The 17738-nt window shown below is 44.5% G+C and overlaps 1 protein-coding gene across 4 annotated transcripts in view; it reads right to left on the reverse strand.

The window, feature by feature from the left end:
* Positions 1–980: 980 nt before the first annotated feature.
* clip2 (CAP-GLY domain containing linker protein 2) overlaps positions 981–17738 on the reverse strand; it is a 33529-nt gene continuing 16771 nt past the window's right edge. Inside the window, exons 6-18 of one of the 4 annotated variants that reach the window (XM_070982220.1) lie at positions 17212–17409; positions 16970–17073; positions 16230–16290; positions 13108–13158; positions 10998–11357; positions 10188–10763; positions 10055–10112; positions 9380–9463; positions 7993–8149; positions 5051–5210; positions 4400–4588; positions 4014–4077; positions 2552–3923 (exon numbers count right to left, since the gene is read on the reverse strand). In XM_070982220.1, the coding sequence (XP_070838321.1) occupies positions 3907–3923; positions 4014–4077; positions 4400–4588; positions 5051–5210; positions 7993–8149; positions 9380–9463; positions 10055–10112; positions 10188–10763; positions 10998–11357; positions 13108–13158; positions 16230–16290; positions 16970–17073; positions 17212–17409 (2079 nt within the window). In that variant the 3' untranslated portion in view covers positions 2552–3906. Of the gene's footprint in view, positions 3924–4013; positions 4078–4399; positions 4589–5050; positions 5211–7992; positions 8150–9379; positions 9464–10054; positions 10113–10187; positions 10764–10997; positions 11358–13107; positions 13159–14683; positions 14789–16229; positions 16291–16969; positions 17074–17211; positions 17410–17738 lie in introns of all 4 variants that reach the window. The other 3 variants (XM_070982223.1, XM_070982222.1, XM_070982221.1) reach the window with 3 other exon arrangements.

Here is a 17738-nt window from a genome sequence, read left to right on the forward strand (position 1 = left end):
AGCAACGTTTACGTGGAAAGGAAACAGTCTTAGTAGGATTTCTTATTATATTTGAAGTGTGGCTGCAGAAATCGGTGTGAGCTGCAACTTTGTCAGCTTCGCCCGCAGAAATCCGTCAGCCTGCACGAGCCTGCTTTGAGCTGATGTTGAGCACAGTGCAAATTATTTTTAGGATTTGTCCAAAGTGGATAAATTCGGCCATGACCGTTATGCCATAGCTCTTGTGATTGCCTAAAAATAGCTCATCTGTTTAATATAGGGTAAAGTTCATATCACTGGGGGAAGGAAGGAATAAATAATTATAATAAATAGAGGCTGAAAACTTTTATTATGAACCTAATTTTAAACTATATATATTCACTTATCACTGTAATCTGGTTACTTCTGCAGTAATTTGCCCCCAAACCACAATGAAATATGAAGTTAAACTCTTTCAGTGCTTCACATATGCTGTATTTTTTTGCTCGCTTCTGCAAACAAGTAACCGCTTATTTTAGTTATTTATTCAAATGTCACTGGCGTAACCAATCTGCCCCCTGGCAAATAACTGAGACGTGAGGATAAGACCTGACATTTGCCAAGGCTGACAAGTAAAATTTAAATATTTGAAGGATAGAAATCCAACATGCGACGTCTGGATGTTTCATGTCCGCCATCAAGGAGTTTGGCCTTTTTTCCCCACATAAAGGACTTATTACCTCCTCTCCTGGTTGGCATCTACCAAATGTTTGCCTGAGACGGGTTTATGATTTACAACAGTGTTTATTTTATGGTGCGTGTGAGTGTGTGACTGACTAATGGATAAACGGTTATGGTTGCTGGCAGACTTTCTCAAACCACCAGCTTCTTAGCGGCATGAAATCTGACACTACTTTGAATCAACTCTGTAGAAACATATCTATCTTCAGCACTTTGCCCTCAAAAACAAACATACAGAAGTGACTTAAGAATGAAAGAGTGTGAAATAAAACACCACCAGCCCTTGCCCACATTGTTAATATTTAATGACTCAATCTCCGAAACCATTGCAGCAATAATCCAAAGGGTATGAGCCCTCCAGCTGAAAAGTCCATGTACAATATCCAATGAAAAATTTCGGTTTATCTAAGCTGACCGGTGCCTGCCTGACATGTTTTGCTCGGGAGACACGACTCCAACGTTTCCACACCACTCACCTCTGTGAAATTGCTCCTCTAAAGCAACAGCAACTTAAAAGCAGCTGCAGAGAGGATCTCCACGTTTAGTTGACAAATGGATTAAAGAATATTTGGAAGACTTACGGTATAAATTCTACATGTGTCGATAACATTCTTGCAAATTAAACCCAGATGTCGTCATCCTGGGGAGGCGTAACACCTTACATCCAATGTTTGGGTTTTAGCTCCTTGAACAGCCCTTCAGTATTTAACAAAAGGTCAGTAAAATAATCAGGGACTCGATACACCGTCCAGATGGGCATCAAATAGGGCTGCTATGTTGTACCATATGTAATCAATTAATACTAGTGCATGGCTGGAGTCTGTACTGATACATAGTCCACAGTGAATAAATGACAAGTACTGACAGTAAGAGGTGTAACGGTACAGGGTCAGTCTATAATTCACTATATTCATTCCATAAACTCAGAGCAGAATTCAGCAATACTAATATTAACCTTGACTCCAAGAAGGGAGTCCACTGATGTGCAATGGTTAAGAGGGACCACTGCTTAAGAGACCGGCCCAGCAGCCCCCTCAGCCAACACCTGAAGAGAGGATTGGTGGTTGAAATCAACCGCGGCACGATTTAGAAATCATTATGTGGAGCAGTTTCTTTGTCACTGGTACAGAAATAAGTGTCTGATTTGTCGCGTTCCAGCAGTTTAACCGCTGTTCTCGTGATGGTTTGGTCCAATCAGACTGCAGGTGACCATGGCAAGTAGTGATGGCTGAGTGTTAATAGTTAAGTTCACAAAGGGTTACAGATGCAGAACATATAGACAAAACTTAGTATTCCTGTAATGTTTTCTTTGATAAATGGAAATTCTGTCAGCGTGATAACGAACTGAAACGATGCCAGAGGGAATAACACACGGCTCTGTGTTGCCTCCACCTTCTCCATCCTTTTTCTTATTTTAACACCAGCGTGGAAGTGCCAAAAGCTGCAGTTCCTCCAATGGCCACTTGAGGCTGGATGCAAAGGCGACTCAATCCCCATAGACCCCCATGTTAAAGTGCTCGACTTCACAGCAGAGATAAGCATGTTTACAGCCTGGTACAAAAAAACGCTTTTGGTCTCTATCGCCAATTTCCCCTTTCAAGACAACTGTGTGGTGATTTAAGTTATATTAAGGCTTAAGTTTGCATAATTATGGGCATGGCTGCTAGGTTTCAGCCCGCCTCAGCTCCACCCACGCTCCACCTCTTTGCCCATTGTTGGATAAACCAGGAGTTCAGTGGATGGCTGGAGCCGCTGAGCTTCACAGTGACTCTCCAGTGTGTGATTTAAGACGTCAGCCTGGGCTGATTTGCATTTCCTGTCGCTACTTCATAATAAAAGTCCACTCGTGTTTCGCCAGTCAAATGCTTTTAATGTGAAGCTGCAGCAGTCGGAAATGTTCGGTTGGCATTAGCAGTAACTTAATACAGCATTTTTTTCGGGGGATGTTGCCACGGACGCCCAGTACGTAATACTGCAAATTTTAAAATATTGCAATACTTTCATTCGTGGGCCACAGGCTCAGGCACCATTGTGCTACCTCATGCGGTGATTGATGGTGATTTAACGGAAACGTATTTGAATGAAAATCTTCGAGATGATCACTTTAAAGACTCAAATCCAAGCATGAAATGAGTAGAAATATGTACTCAGGATACTTTAGCAGTACTGTAGCTTCATCTAATGATAGTCAGAAAGCGCAGGGTTTTGCAACTGACTTCATACATGATGAAACAAACAAACTCGGGCTGCTTCAGCTCCATCTTCTTCAGTATGGACAGGGGTTGTATGCTGTGTCTTTTGGTGCTTGGAACGGACTCGGCGCATGGATGGAGAGCAGAGAAAGGATTATGATGTGGGAGCTGGTTTAGAAAGTTTTGTGGACGGTTTAAGAAATTTTCCAACCTAAAAACTGACCACCACTGAAATTAATTATTACACAAATAGATTCAACAACCAAGAAGAATGAAGCAAAAACCTTTTTACAGCGACTTCGCGAGCCCGTGTTAGTGTTTTCTATTGAAAGACAGATTTTTGAGTATTACTTTAAAGATCCTTTTTAATACTTTGCCCACAACTACTCATCATATTGTGCACTGAAGCAGGGCTGTCACCACCGGACAGAGCTAACTGTAACGAGTGTGCTCCAATTCTCTCATCAGGTATTAATTAAGGTGACAAATGAGCCAAATCCTTAAAAAAATCCTTGAGGAGTTGCTCTGAGTATCACTGGCCATGACAGGTCATCCATAGAGGATTATTACAAAGCGGAGGAGCAAAGTAAAAGTAATAAATAAAACAAACAAAGCGACTGAGACCCGGTTCTTCACGTCGTCACATCATCATCCATCAGCCGTTTTGCCTTCCGGATCAAACGGAGTTCCCGGCAACTTCCAACTTTCTAACTACTGTAAAGCATCAGAAGTTGCCGTACTGTGTTCTCGGGAGCCGTACCGATAATATCTCTTCATGTCCATGTCCCGTTTCCTGTTATATTTTATAGTACTTTAAGCGGTCTTCATGATTGGCTAATAGGTGCTTTCTGCAACAAACACATAAATTCACTCGAGATAGAGATTCGCTGTTTTGGTATTAACTGTAAACTGAAAAGTTCTTCAGGCATCCGTCGCAGGATCGGGAGAAATGTCGGACGAGCGTTTCTTTAAGGAGTACCTCTGCACGCCGCCAGTTCAGTCTTATTTCTTCTGCTCATATCAGTGTTGTTCCTGAAAAGCCAAAAAGAAGGTGTCTTAGCACCGAGAGGCGTTGATAATATCACCACATCCATGATGCTTCAAGAAACAAAGAAAGAGTACCAACATCTTGAGGACTGTCTGACTCCTGATGATGAATTCCATTGGCTGAATTCGCACCGTGCGCCTGGAAAACATTGAAGGTGAAATTAAAATTAAAGGACCATTTTGACATTTTTGGGAAACACATCTATTGAAACAGAGCGACACCGCTCTCGTGTCTGTACAGCGAAGCAGAGCTTTCGAGGTGATATTGTTACCCTGTGTTTGTGCAAAGCTAAGCTAAGCTAGCTGGTGGTAGCTTCTCATTTACAGTTCAGACATGAGAGCGCTATAACTGTTTTCACCTGAGTCTCACCAAGAAAATGTCAATCTATTAATTATTATTATTAATAATAAGAAGTTTGTGCATATTCTTAATTAAAAATAAAGTTTCTTCTCAGTTTTACCGGGCTTTTGTCTGGATGCTTGCGCATGGCCTGCACCAGCTGGTCGACCTGCTGGTTGTGTTCCAAGGCGTTCCTCAGGGCATCCTCGGTGCTGAGCAGCCGCTGACGAAGGCGGCTCACCTCTGAGTCCAGGACCGAGGGGTCCAGCATGGAGTACCGCCGGTGGTCAGGTGAGGACCGTTCCCGACCCTAACGTGCACAAAAGGCGGGAGGATGAGAGCCAATGCCGGCTGTTAAATCTTTCAATAACCCTGGTGATGTCATCAGCCTGGTGATGTCATCAGGTTAATCTTGACTGGGTTTGAGGACCACAAACATGATGGGCAACAAGGCATGGGCTCTTTTATGAGGCTCGTGTCACACCTCATAATGGCGAATCATCTTCCTAGTAAGAACAGTTTGACATTTTGGGAAATTCACTTATTCACTTTCACGCCGAGAGTTTGATGAGAGGATCGATAGCACCCTTAATCCGTTCAATATGAACCAGGAGGTGATTAGTTTAGCTCAGCATAAGCAATTTCCCAAAATGTCCCGAAACTACTGCTTGAATCAAAAAGCCTTAAAACAACAACAAAACATCTAGAACGGGGACAGAACGAGAGTGACTTCAGGGCAGCGTGAGCTCATAATCAAAGTCCTCCTTCTCACCAGGAGAAGCAGTTTTTCACGCAGCGTCTTGATGTCGTCCTGAAGCTTCTGCTCCTTCACTCTCCACTCGGCCTTGTGCACTTCCCGGTTCAGGTCTTTCTCCATGTCCCGTGAATGGCGATGCGACTCCAGGAGCAACACCCTCAGCTCGTTCAGACTCCTGGAATAAAACAAAAAGAGGGAAAACCAAACAGAAAAGCCTTCAATGTTCAGTAATCCTAAATAAACAGAACTGATTTTCCACAAATGTTCTTCTGGCCTGCAGCGCTGTGGTGACTTGCTCTGAACTCCACTGCTCCAAAGTGCAATAATGAGAGAGAAGCAGTGCAGTTTTGCTGTCAAGGATTATGTGAGTCGTACATCTGCCTAGGCACTGCACAAAGGTCATTATCATTTAAAAGCTTGCCAGTCCATTATGTGAATAATGTTAGCCAGTCTGGCCAGTGGGGATTGTGGAGGCGGCCTCATCTCTGTACATATCAAAGTGGCTGGTGGATGGATGCCCCACTGCAACAGTCAAACTGTCTGTGCATTTTGGCATGAACTGGTGTTTGGCTGTTTGCCTGCATGCTAATACAGAGCACCACGTATATACTGGGTAAGTTTTCTCCACACCACATGTCACACAAAGAGGTTAGCTGGTTTAACATCTGCCCTGTATGCTCGTTTGTGCACCTCATGTGAAGCATTACTTCCTTTTTTATACGTAGCCCCTCTGGCTTTACCTTCCATCTTTTCAAGCAGCTCAAATCAATAATTTCGATTTTAACAATGCATCAGATGACAATGTCTTGTGTGAAAGGGATGGAGGGTGTGTGAATAAGCAGCTGTCATGCAAGCAAAGTGAAAAGACTGAACGTCCTCCACCTCGCTGGTGATACACTCCTCCTCCTCCCTCACTGCTTGTGCCTCAGACGTGCTGCCCATCATCGTTCCTTGTACCACGTGACTCCCTCGTAATTGGCTTTCTTGATTCGTCTTGTAAGCGTCAAAGATAAACACGTGTAACAATGCTCACAGTTGACCTTCTCGAGCAAAATGCATTAGTTTGTTTTCCTAAAAGCATGTCACAGACTGAAGTAGCTGCAGGAACATTAAAGAAGCTAATGATGGTACCATCCAATAACATTACCTCAAGGGGACACGCGCTGCTGTTTTTCAGTGGATGGAATATATACTTTTATTGCATGCAACATAATTGCACAGAAACATATTCTGCTATAGCCAGAGGCACTGATTTTTAGTGCCTTGTAACCACCAATAATGTGAGAGTTGCATAATGTAAGATAGCCAATAATGTAATGCAATTAGACCAATCTGTCGAGTTCCTGCAGCACGACAGAAAAATGCTCAGTCTGAATGTGAATGTGTGGTGAAACACAGCAACATCCTGTTTTATAAAGCTCTGCACGTCCGCAGCGGTGCTCTGACAACTTTCCCTTTACGCTCGGTGGTTAAATAACGACCTCAATTATTAGACTTTTACTGACTGCAGCCAGATTTGGCAGCTTGATCTTAAGCAACAGAAACAGTCTTGGGAGGTTGGTGAGAAGTGTGCCAGAAACAACTAAAAATGCAATCTGTGAGAGGTGGACGTCTGGCAGGTCTTTGTTGTTTCCCTCAGCTGGCTGCTCCATAAACTCAATAAGAAAAGAGCCAGAGACTCCGAGTTTCACATCAGTGTGCTAAAATGTTCAGTGCTGGCCGAAAGACCAGCGGCATTAAGTGCAAAGCTGACAGCAACGAGACTGAAAAGGTGGAGCTAACTTAAAATAATGAGCTGCTGGGTGTCCCTGAGCCTTCCACTCCAGCTACACCACTGTGATCCATCAGCCACGAGAACAAAAATAATTACCTGCAGCTGCTGACAGAAACCTGAGGAAGAACACTCAGTCTGCCGTTTCAAAGCTGCACCTTCATATTAAGAACGTGTAATGTGAAAAGGAGTTATCACCCAACTCTGCAGTTCCCTTCAACTCTCATTTCAGCATCTTCCTGCTCAAAAAACAAACAAAAAAGCCGTTTAGTAAAGCCGTGCAAGCAAAGCACTTTAAGCACTGTCAAATGTGTTATTGATTAAGTCTCATGTTTGTTGTGAGTGCAGCAGATGTGTTCTATCATCCAGCAGGACGGCACGGAAAATAGCAAACAGCCGCATTTCTACATTTTCAGTGCTTTTATACATGAAGCACTTATTCACCCATTCACACACACGCACACACACTGATGGGAAGGTGCTGGCATGACCATCGGGAGCCATTTGGGGTTGAGCTCTGCGTCGAAACACCAACCCCCTGACTGGTGAATGACCAGCTCGACCTCCTCTCTAACATCAGTATCATATTTTTAAAATGAATATTCTCTCTATCAGTATCGTATTTCTTGACTTTCATCCAACAGCACCGCGGTTTTAATTGATCACATAATTAAGCCCTATAATTATACCCCACAGTGTATTTCTGATATTTTTTCTGAATCCCGCAGTCGGCGCCTCCACTGCCAAGCCAAGCAAGGGGGTGGGATTAATAAGTAATCACACATTAACAGTGTTAAGTGGAATATTCATAATGAAGTTCTGGCTGTTAACGCTCGTCCACCGCTGTGAGACTGGAAGTCTCCTCCACTGCAGCCACTGAGCTCCTTCCTCTTGCTGCATATGTTTGTACAGTTAATTGCGTTGCATTATTTTTCTAAGGTCTGTTTTTGCGTGTGTTTTAAGGTGGACTGATATTTACTGCAGCAGTGCAGAATAAAACCTGGTGACGCAGATGGAACATCACAAAAGGATGATTCAGACAACACTGTTCAGCTGACACCACATGCAGTCAGATCAATACAAGCCCGTGTGCATCTGTCCGTTAGTAAATTGATAAAATGATGTATTTCGGGCTGCAGGCAGGTGCGCGGCCGGCTGTAAAGTCAACGCAGCCTGGTCTTCGTACCTCTCTTTCTTCAGCAGCTCCTGGCTGATGTGGACGAGCTGCCCAGAGGCATCGTGGGACTTCTTGGTCATGGACTCCAGCTCTGCCTCCACACGCATCTTCTCCTTGACCAGGGCTTCAGCTTTCTTTTCCCCTGAGCGGACTTTGCTCTCCAGTGCTGGTGTACGGGAAGAAAGAAGCATTTTCCTCTGTGTTTAGCATTTATAACATTATTATGTATAAAAAAAAACATGCGCCTGCAACAATTATGACTCCTCCTCTGAAGCGTTAATAATTGGTGTGTACACAGCTGATAATCATATTAAACAGTTGTAATCATTTACAAAAACACTTTACTTTAAAGGCGCAGTGTGTAATTGCTGCCACAAGGGGTCTCTCAATCAAAACAACAACAAAAGACGTTGTTTGATCGTCAATCAGCACAGAGCGGATGAGCCAGACAGGAAGTCAACCACAAGAATGGTGCAGAGAATCTGGTAAATTTTCAAAATAAAACACCCCAAAGAAACCATTTAACTATGAAGCTAACTTACAATGCACAGTGAACGTGTCAGAAAACGTCCCAAAGTTTATCTGAAGCAGCGTCAGTTAGTTAAATCAAGCAGGCGTTTTCCAAAGTTGCAGCCTTGTTGGTATGAAACTCTAAATTTGTGTTCTATTCTTCCACTGGAGCTATGCAAGTCATCAATATGAAGGGACACACAAACAGGAAACTTCATGCTGAAAAGTCTAACTTTAGAAAACATCACTTGATTTGTCTTCAGACTCCTGAAGCCTCAGAAACTGCTAATAATCAATTAACAGAATTCGAATTTTAGAGCAGAGAACAGTAATAAACTATTCTTCACTTTGTGTCTCATATTGTTCTTTTCTCCTCTTAAATTATTCATAATCTCTTCTTCAAAGTGTGTCATTTTGATTATCTGAACCACATGAAGTGTGTTTTTGTGTTCCTTTTGATGTGACGGAACTTAAAGTTTTCAAAAGACAGCCGCTCGACAGATTTCGCAGCGATGATCAAAGAACGTAACGGCGAAGACGAACACGATCCACCGCGCCGTGAACTCGGCACGACTGTGGAAAACAAAGTGAAGCCTGCAGTCACGACACATACAGGAGCACCGCACCGGCGCACCGAGAGAGGATGACACTAATGAAGGTCATTATCGATTTAGAGATTGAGAAATATGTCATATTGTTTTCTAAGAAGAGCCTAATGTGGCTGATGGGCGCTTCAGCCGTGTTTTAACACTGTGGAGGAAACACGGCCTGCCGGAGCGCCACAGGCCCCCTACAGGCTGCACAGAGCGCTGTGACTGTGTGTGAACAGGCCTGATCTCTGCACAGACACAAAGATGGCCGACTTGTTCTGGAAAGCAACACTTACCTCCCATCTGGGATTTGAGGGCTTCAACCTGGGACGTGAGAGTCGACACCTCTTTTTCCCTTTTCAGCAACTTCTCCATTGTTTCTGAGGAAAAGCAGAGCAGCAGTGAGTGAAAGCACATTAAATGCACTGCAAAGTCTGTAAGGTGCACGCTGAGGGTTTAAAGTTAAACATCGTCTGTGTGCTGCTGTGTGTATCTGCCACTTTAAGCCTGAATTATGAGTCAGAGCTGATCAGTTTGGGTTTACTCTCTATGAACGACTGATCTGGTCTTAATTTTAGTTTAGTCACCACGATTGTTTGGCTTCCCTTTAAGGAACAGTTGGAGTAAAAATGACAATTTGCTGTTTCTTGGTGGTTTATGTGACTATTTCCTGGCAAAGAACAGTAACTTTGGTTTCCCTAAAAGCAAAAGTTGGACAATCTGAGACGTGACATTTCGCAGGATTTCCCGAAATGTCAAAGTACTCCTTTAAATGGTTTGCAGTTGACAAACTGAAGGAGACAGAATAGATTTCTCTCCAGCCCTCACATGCATAAAAAAATGCATAAACTATCAACAAAGTATTTACTCAGAAATAACCACATCAGTTAACATGGAGCACATGAGGAAAATAGAGCAGCTGAAGTATATGAATGGTTTGCTTTCATACTGAAATAAATGGACGCTGATACCTTCAATATTCTGCTTTAGCTTCATCTTCTCTTCGGAAATTTCATTGTCCTCGATCACCTGGAAAAGGATCAGGTGTTAGGAGAGTAAATCAAAGCCATGATCAAATTGTTGCTGATCACGTCCGTCACTCACGTTTGCATCGTGGGACGTGTAGCGGTCTGCCTGGATGGCCTGCAGCTGGTTGGCCGTCACCCTCAGCTTCTCCTCCAGTTTCTGGATCTCCTCCTGGCTCTCTGCCTGGGCCTTCTGCAGGGCCTGGTAGTCCGTCATCTTCTTCTCCGACAGCTCCAGTCTCTCCCGCAGCTCCCCTGTGCTTTTGTCCTGCTCCATCTGAAGCTTCTCCATCTCCGCCAGCCTCTGCTCCGCCTTCTGGAGCTTATCAGTGGCCTCCTCCAGGGCCTGCTTGCTGCTTTTAGCCTCTACCTCAGTCCTCCAGGCCTGGTTGCCCTCAGCCAGCTGGTCTTTGGCCTCCTGAAGACGAGAGCAGAGGTCTTCCCGTTCCTTGGTCAGAATGGCAGCTTCAATCTTATGCTTGGCCTTCAGGTTCTCCATCTCCAGCTGGTGCTCCATCTTGAGGCCCTCCAGAGTGGCTCTCAGCTCCTGGGCATCCAGCTCTTGGCCGGCCGGAGCAGCATGATCGCTGCTCAATGTGGCCTTCAGCTCCTCCAGGGACCGCTGGTGGTCGCTCACTAAAGTGTCAAATTTATCCTGCGGAGGAAAGTGTGAAGAAATAACAGATTGTATTGGTTTTATATTTGGGAAAACAGTTATTTGAGCCACATTTGGTGGGAATTGCCTCAAAATCCTCAGAATATTCCATCATGGAAACTTTCACATTTGTAAAGGTTATAGAAAACATACAGCTCTCTGCCTTTAAACCTCTTCCAGCTCCACTCCTGCTCCTGCTGAAGTTCTCTGAACAGTTTGTACATTGCAGCATACCTTCCAGGTGTCCATCATTTCCATGTTTTCCTTGGTTGCGTGTTGGACTTTCTGCTTCATCTCACTGATCTCCTGGTTCTTATTATCCACCACCGCCTTCAGTGAGTCTACCTCCTGCTGGCTCGCAGCTAACGCCGTCTCGTACTTCTCTTTCAGCTCGCTGCTCTCCTTGTAGTGCTCTCGCAGGGGGAGGGTCTCCGGCTGGGCGTCGGGCCCCGGAGCGGCCTCGCCGTCGTCGGCCTGCTGCGCGCTCGCGTCAGATCCTCTGAGCTGAGCCTGGAGGTTCTTGATCTCAGCTCTCCGGAGGCTGAGCTCCTCCTCTAGCTGCATGATGCGACTCTGCTCTTCGACTGTGGTTTGCTGATGAGAAAGGAACGACATCCATCACTGCCGCCGGACGTTTTTCTCATTACCATAACAGAAAGATGTCAGCCTCTCAGAAGAATGACTTTATTACTGTAACAGGTGGGAGCCCCTGCAACAGAATGATGTCATTCCAAAGAAAAGGTGACATTGACTTTAAGAGCGGAAATCAGGGCTCAGAGGGTCCTTGTAAGGATTGGAGAGGGTCAAGTGCATTCCAGTTAATAAACCGAACAAACAAACAAACCACACTTTGTGCGTGGACAGTGACAGATTGTGTAACACTTTGGCTCCCGAGTGTACTTTTAATAGATGTCACATGTACATATGTACCTTCCTATTTTGTATTAAATAAACAAGCTAAATGTATTTATTACCGCTTCGTGGACCAGGACTGTTTTTGGTGCGACGCATACAAAGAACTAGAGACCACTGGAGCTGACAGCTGTATAATACACAGGCTGACGAAGAGGATTTTTCACTCCTGCAACATGAATGTAACTGAGGCTGCACCCACAGGAGCTCCAGATCATCCACGCTCTTATTTTGGTGACTGCTCATTCACCGTGTTGTATCAAAGCGAGGACGCGTGGAAATAAAAGTTTAATATGTCAAAATACTTTTAAAGCTACATCAATTCAACCCTAACCCTAACCCTAACCCTAACCCGGCCACTTGGGGGCAGCAGAACAAGCTGGAAATATGGCCAGTCTATTAGCACTAGCATTCACCCTATGACTCACTGGCTGGTTGTTAACTTTGCTGTTTGCTGCAGGCGGCGTTTATCTGGGCTTCTTCTCTGAAAGTAGCTGCCTGTTTTTGTCGGGAACAAGGTTAATTGAGAGTTTTCAAACTATAATTTAAAAGGTGCTAAAAGCCTCTGCTGAGCTTCGAGAAAACACAGCGCTGTGATCGTTCTCTGCTTGTCACTGTGAGCAGCCACTTACACAGCACACATTTAATCTCTTAATCTAAAAAAATGAGCTAGAGCAGCTCTATTTGTTCTGAATTACTCTTTTGCTTGTTGTTGTTGAATTCCAGGATCCTTTTTTCTTGCAGCCCAAACAACAGTTGCTCATTATTTTTTGAGGAGTGCCGTCAAACTGCTGGCAGCACGATCGGGTCGTATTTCACAGAAGATCATAAAGTCCAAACAAACCATTATACCCATTTCACGACGTCACCGTCGTCTTATTAAAGCTGACAGTCCGCGCTTAAAAGTCACTGTATCATTTCCATCCAAAGCAATAAAACTAAAGGAGCCAAAGGATCAATGTGTCACTGTCCAAATATTTGTGCAGCTCACTGTATGTGCAAAGAAGTGGAAGATGAGAGGAGAGCACAGCCATTCTCTGATCATCTAGAAGCAGCCAAGCAAATATAATAAAGCCGACAGCAAACCTCCACACGGCGACACTGCATACACACCACTGCAAACACCCTCCACACACTTGTATCCAATTAAAACAAAAAGGAGATTGAGAGAGGATCCGCTGCACAGTGCACAGATGTTAATTTCAACCATCTGGGAAAACAATCTACCAGACCTCAGAGTTACGAGTTGATTCATATCAAAGACGTCGCCTGAAATGCATTCAGATTACAGCACAACACGCAGGAGCGAGGGAGTGAGAAGACCTATGCAAGGTTAATGTCCTCCACAGCATCTGAAGTCGATTTGAAGTCAAGAATTGAGATAGCTCAGCAGCGGATCAAAGCCAAAACAAGATCAAATCTTTTTTTTCACCTTGGTTCTCTTACCCAACCTCAAGGACACTGCGTCATGAGAGCATCTCCCCTGTTGGCAGAAGCAGACCTTACTACATATAGAAACCCAGTGTTTCAAAGTGTTTTGTTATCTTTTGATGCCTGAAAATTGAAAGCACAAGCTTGTACGGTTTGATTTGCGATACTGTGGTCTATTATTGAAGAGGCTTTCTCTCTGAAGTGCAGCGCTGCATGTCAAAGTGGTGTTAAGGACGTCCTTTGCTTCACTCGACATCTGATGCTAAATGGACATTACCACAATGATTCGTCTTGAAACATTAATCGTAGAATCAGTCATGAATCCCATTAACAATTTAGCAATTTCTCATGTGTTACTAATTACATTAGTGCTCAAAAAACTCGTGCCGAGCTCAGAGCGATTCATCCACTGCGCTCTGCACAGCTAAAATGGGGGGGTGTTATCTCAGATGTCACGTCCTGGCATCTCGCAGTGCAGCTGGCAGCTGATCCGAAAGCCAGCCTTTAAATGAAAAGATCAATCACAATATAAAACAAAAAAAGCACCAGTTATTGCAACAGAAGACGTGTGAAAAGCTGCAGCAGCTGAGAGAGCGTTTCGTCTAAGAGGCGAGCCTCAGGGGGAGCTGTGGGTCGACAGCGAGGAGCGTTAACACTGAAACCATGAAGGAACCAATGACATGCTGGACATCAGGGGCCGCGACTGACGCCACATCTGTTTAATTACTCTGCACAGATTCAGTGCTGTCTGATTCCTGTGTGTCCCAGAGCTCACAGACTCATCACTGAGCCGCACTGCTGCACTGAACACACAGCCTGTAGCTTATTTTGACTGATGCGTATTAATCCGCGACTGGAAATAGTCCTGAACAAATGCACCAATTACTCCTGTTTGAGGGGCATTTTCTAGAAACTACAATGCCCAGCTGTTTAAGGAAAAGGCTTTTGAAAAGTTAAAGCACATAATTGTGACTTAAACAAATCTATGTCTTCATTAGGAGCAGGGGGCTTAAGGCTGAGCGTCACAGGAAGGGAAGGCAACTCACACACTGACTGTCTTTTCATGGGATTTGACTGGATAGCCTGAATGTTTAATTTTCCCAGAATAAATATAATTTCAAGCACTGGTAGCATCTCAGCTGAATTACAGGTGTACTGATGATAAAAAAGCATCTGTTGCATCAGGACAGACACAGATTTTTGCTCTTTTTCTATAATATAAGTACTCTAGGATTAAACCACAGACTTTTCTGGCACAAGAAAAATGATGAAATGTTGCTGAAATGTTGTAAAACGTATTACTCAGTTATTAGTACCAACAGGAGGGCGGGCTGTGCAGGCTAAAGGGCATTTGTATGTTTGTATCTGCATGTTTTGTACACTTCAAGCTGAGACTGCAGTTCAGACCTTTGCACCTGTATTGATTGTAAAAGATTATTATTCCTACATCTGCCGCCGATTCGGACAGCAGGTGTGGCATGAGCTTAACGGTGCGGCTTGAGAGTTACGCTACAACCAAGGAAGCAAACAGAAGCACACAGGACGCTGGCTACAGGCAGGGGACTGGTGCTTTTTACCCTCCTCTTCTCTAAGTCTTTCTGAAGCCTCTCTGCTCTCGACTTTTCGAGGAGCAGGCACTGCTCAAGCTGTCGAATGTGGGCATGCTCCAATTTCTTCTGAGTCTACAGAAAGACACAAAGAGAAGGACAGAGAGGAACAGAGGGACGGTGGAAAGGAAAAGACTCAGAGGGAAAGAGACCCGCAGAGACTGAAGGGGGTGACAGAGATCAGAACAACAGGCCACATATGATGGGAGGGAAGCTTTGCAGACAGCAGCCCTGAAACAGCACAGACTCTGAATGAGTCCATCACATGAGGACCAGACTTTTCAGTTTGAGGCTCTGAAGACAAGAATCATGTCTGAGCGTTTCAGTCTGCATTGTTTGGGTTGGCAGAGCTTTGTAAGGCCTGCGTGAATGAAGTACAGCGTGCACTCAAATACAAGGTATTACGGTAAAAAGAAGCAACCGGTTTAATGAGTCACACACTTACATGTCATTAAATTTCAACATTTACCCTCATTAAAACTTCACCAGAGTGAAGTCAAACTTAAAACTGTTTCGTGATTGGCTCTTGATGTCCAGGGATGGTTATGATTAAAGGATAAGTTCGTTTATTTCCTTCCTATTGTCAACAAACCCCATTAAGAGACCAAAGCGAACAATGAATTGATCCTATTAACAAGTGCTGTCTGATACAGCTCAGACCTCTGCGCCACAGAGCTTCATTGTTGTGCAAAAAGACTTAATTAAAAACGTGATGAGCCACTGGGTAACACCATCACCGTGAACACACACACACACACACACACACACACACACACATACTGCAGTTTATTTTAAGTCAGCTCCACACACGCTGTAAATACTCACCACAGCGCCAAATGTGGATTAATCCACGGCTGAAAATAGTCCCTAATAAATAAAATGTGCTCCTGTTTGAGTAACATTTCCTAAAATCCCGCAGTGCCCAGCTGTTTATTGCTGTTTTTGGTCTTTTCATGGGATCTGCTGACAAAAAGAAAATGCTGAATCTCACCAGACTCGTCCGTCATCAGTCCAGCCGACTGGGATTTGTCCACTTCTGTGTGTAAGGATGGCTTCCATGCAGTGTTGTGACATTATGTTAAATTACAAAGATTAACTGAGACTGTTTATGATGGACTGTGTGCCGTCTTGACACAGGAGAGGGGACAGATAGTGGACCTGCTCTAATGGATTTGTCTGCATCGCTTAAAAATAAAGGTTCATTCATCAAAGTAATCCCTTTATTCACGGTTTTTAAATCCATGCAGTTTGCTTGACTTTTGCCCCAAAACGTGCTGCGACTGAGCGCCTGCTTCTCATGAATCATCTGCTGAGGTAAGCAGGCGGCTGGGGCAGCTGTCAATCAGCTGCTGAGAGCAGCTCATCATCCTCCCTGCTGAAGCATCACTGAACTGGAAACACTGCGGCTGCTCTTCATTATATGTTTTCTGCATCTTATAAACCTTCTACCTTCTCAGGGTGCAGGATAATGAAGGACACACTGACACAGTTCACAGGTATTAATAATGATCAATACCTCCAGGTCTCCTTTGGTGATGGATTCCTCTTCCACTCTGAACTGGAGGTCCTCCACTTTCCTGTGAAAACGCGATGAGGAGGTCAATATCAGTTTCATGTCTGTGCATTAAGTTGCAGGGAAAGACTGGATCTGTTTGGTTCTGTCAAAAGTGAAGAAATAAATCCGCCAGCAGCTCCAAAACTGTCTCGTTTGTTTAATCCCGACACAAACAGAGATGTGAAAAAACATCAATTCTGATTTTCGGGAGAGATAAGTGCTGAAACTCTTTCTCGACAAAACAACAGTTTATCCATCTGTCCAGTGTCTCTGTGCAGCGTCTCTGGCTGCAGGCCGGGTTGCCAGATTCAGTCTGTGAGTCTGTAAAGGCAAAATGGTACCAAAACTGGCAACCTCGCTGTGACAATAAGGCTTCAGGGAGGCGGCGTGCGGTCACTGTGCCAGGCTCGTTGTCTGGCAGAAAACCACAAATGAACGTTTCTGTTTGTGTTTATGTGCAGATTGAACTAACAACTCGTGTTCATGTGTGCACTTCAGAGGCGCTGCCGGCCTTTTCTTCACTTTGGACGGAGTCAGGCCAGCTGTTCGCCCCCGCCTCCAGCCTTCATGCTAAGCTAGGCTAACCCTTGACATGTATAATGATTTGATTCTGCTTTTGATGGAACAGCAAACAGTGATTCTCATTTAGATTTAGCGGCACTGATACGTGAGAGAGTGAAAGCAGGAAGATGGAACCTTACCTTTTCTCTTCTTCGAGCTGATTGGCCAGTTCCAGCTTATCCTTCTGTGTGCTGGCCAGCAGGGCTTTGACTTGCTGGAGGGTGCCCTCGTTCTCTGTTACATACTGTGGCAGAAGAAGAAGAAGAAGAAGAAGAAGAAGAAGAAGAAGAAAAGAAGAAGAAGGCATTCATGAGCTAACAGCACATTCGTGTCTCTGTTTACGTCTTCTGTCCAGACGTTTGAACACCTGGCTGCTTCCTACCTGCATGTGCTGCGTCTTCAGGATGCTCAGCTCCTTCTCCACCTCGCAGATGTGGCTGGTGGCCTTGGCCATCTCGGCCCGCTCCATGTCCCTCTCGGCCAGCAGCTGCTCGATGTGCTGCTGCTTCTCCTTCAGGGCCTCCTGCAGTGCGGTGGTGCCTGAGATCTTACGGGCGTAGCGAGACGATGTCTCCGTCAGCTGGGGACGGAAAAAGACGTGAGACATGAGGAGGAGATGGGAAAAGGTGTGATGGGGAGAAAAGAACGCAAGGGATCAAAGAGGAAGTGGGTACAATATAATTACATGATGCTGACAGGGGAAACAGCTTTTCTGTGATCTCCATGCAGCAGGTTTTGCTTTCTTGTGTTCTCTAACTAATATTTCACCATTACGAGAAGCCAGAACCAGTTTCATGATCAAAAGCACGATCATGCGATAAACACTCTCTGAACTTGACAGAACGATTGCTTTCATGTCATCACAGATGTGTTATTTCATCACTGTGAAAAGGCAGAGCTTGTCATCCC

This window comes from Chaetodon trifascialis, chromosome 16, assembly GCF_039877785.1.
Source record: "Chaetodon trifascialis isolate fChaTrf1 chromosome 16, fChaTrf1.hap1, whole genome shotgun sequence".
In the NCBI taxonomy this organism is placed as follows: Eukaryota; Metazoa; Chordata; class Actinopteri; order Chaetodontiformes; family Chaetodontidae; genus Chaetodon; species Chaetodon trifascialis.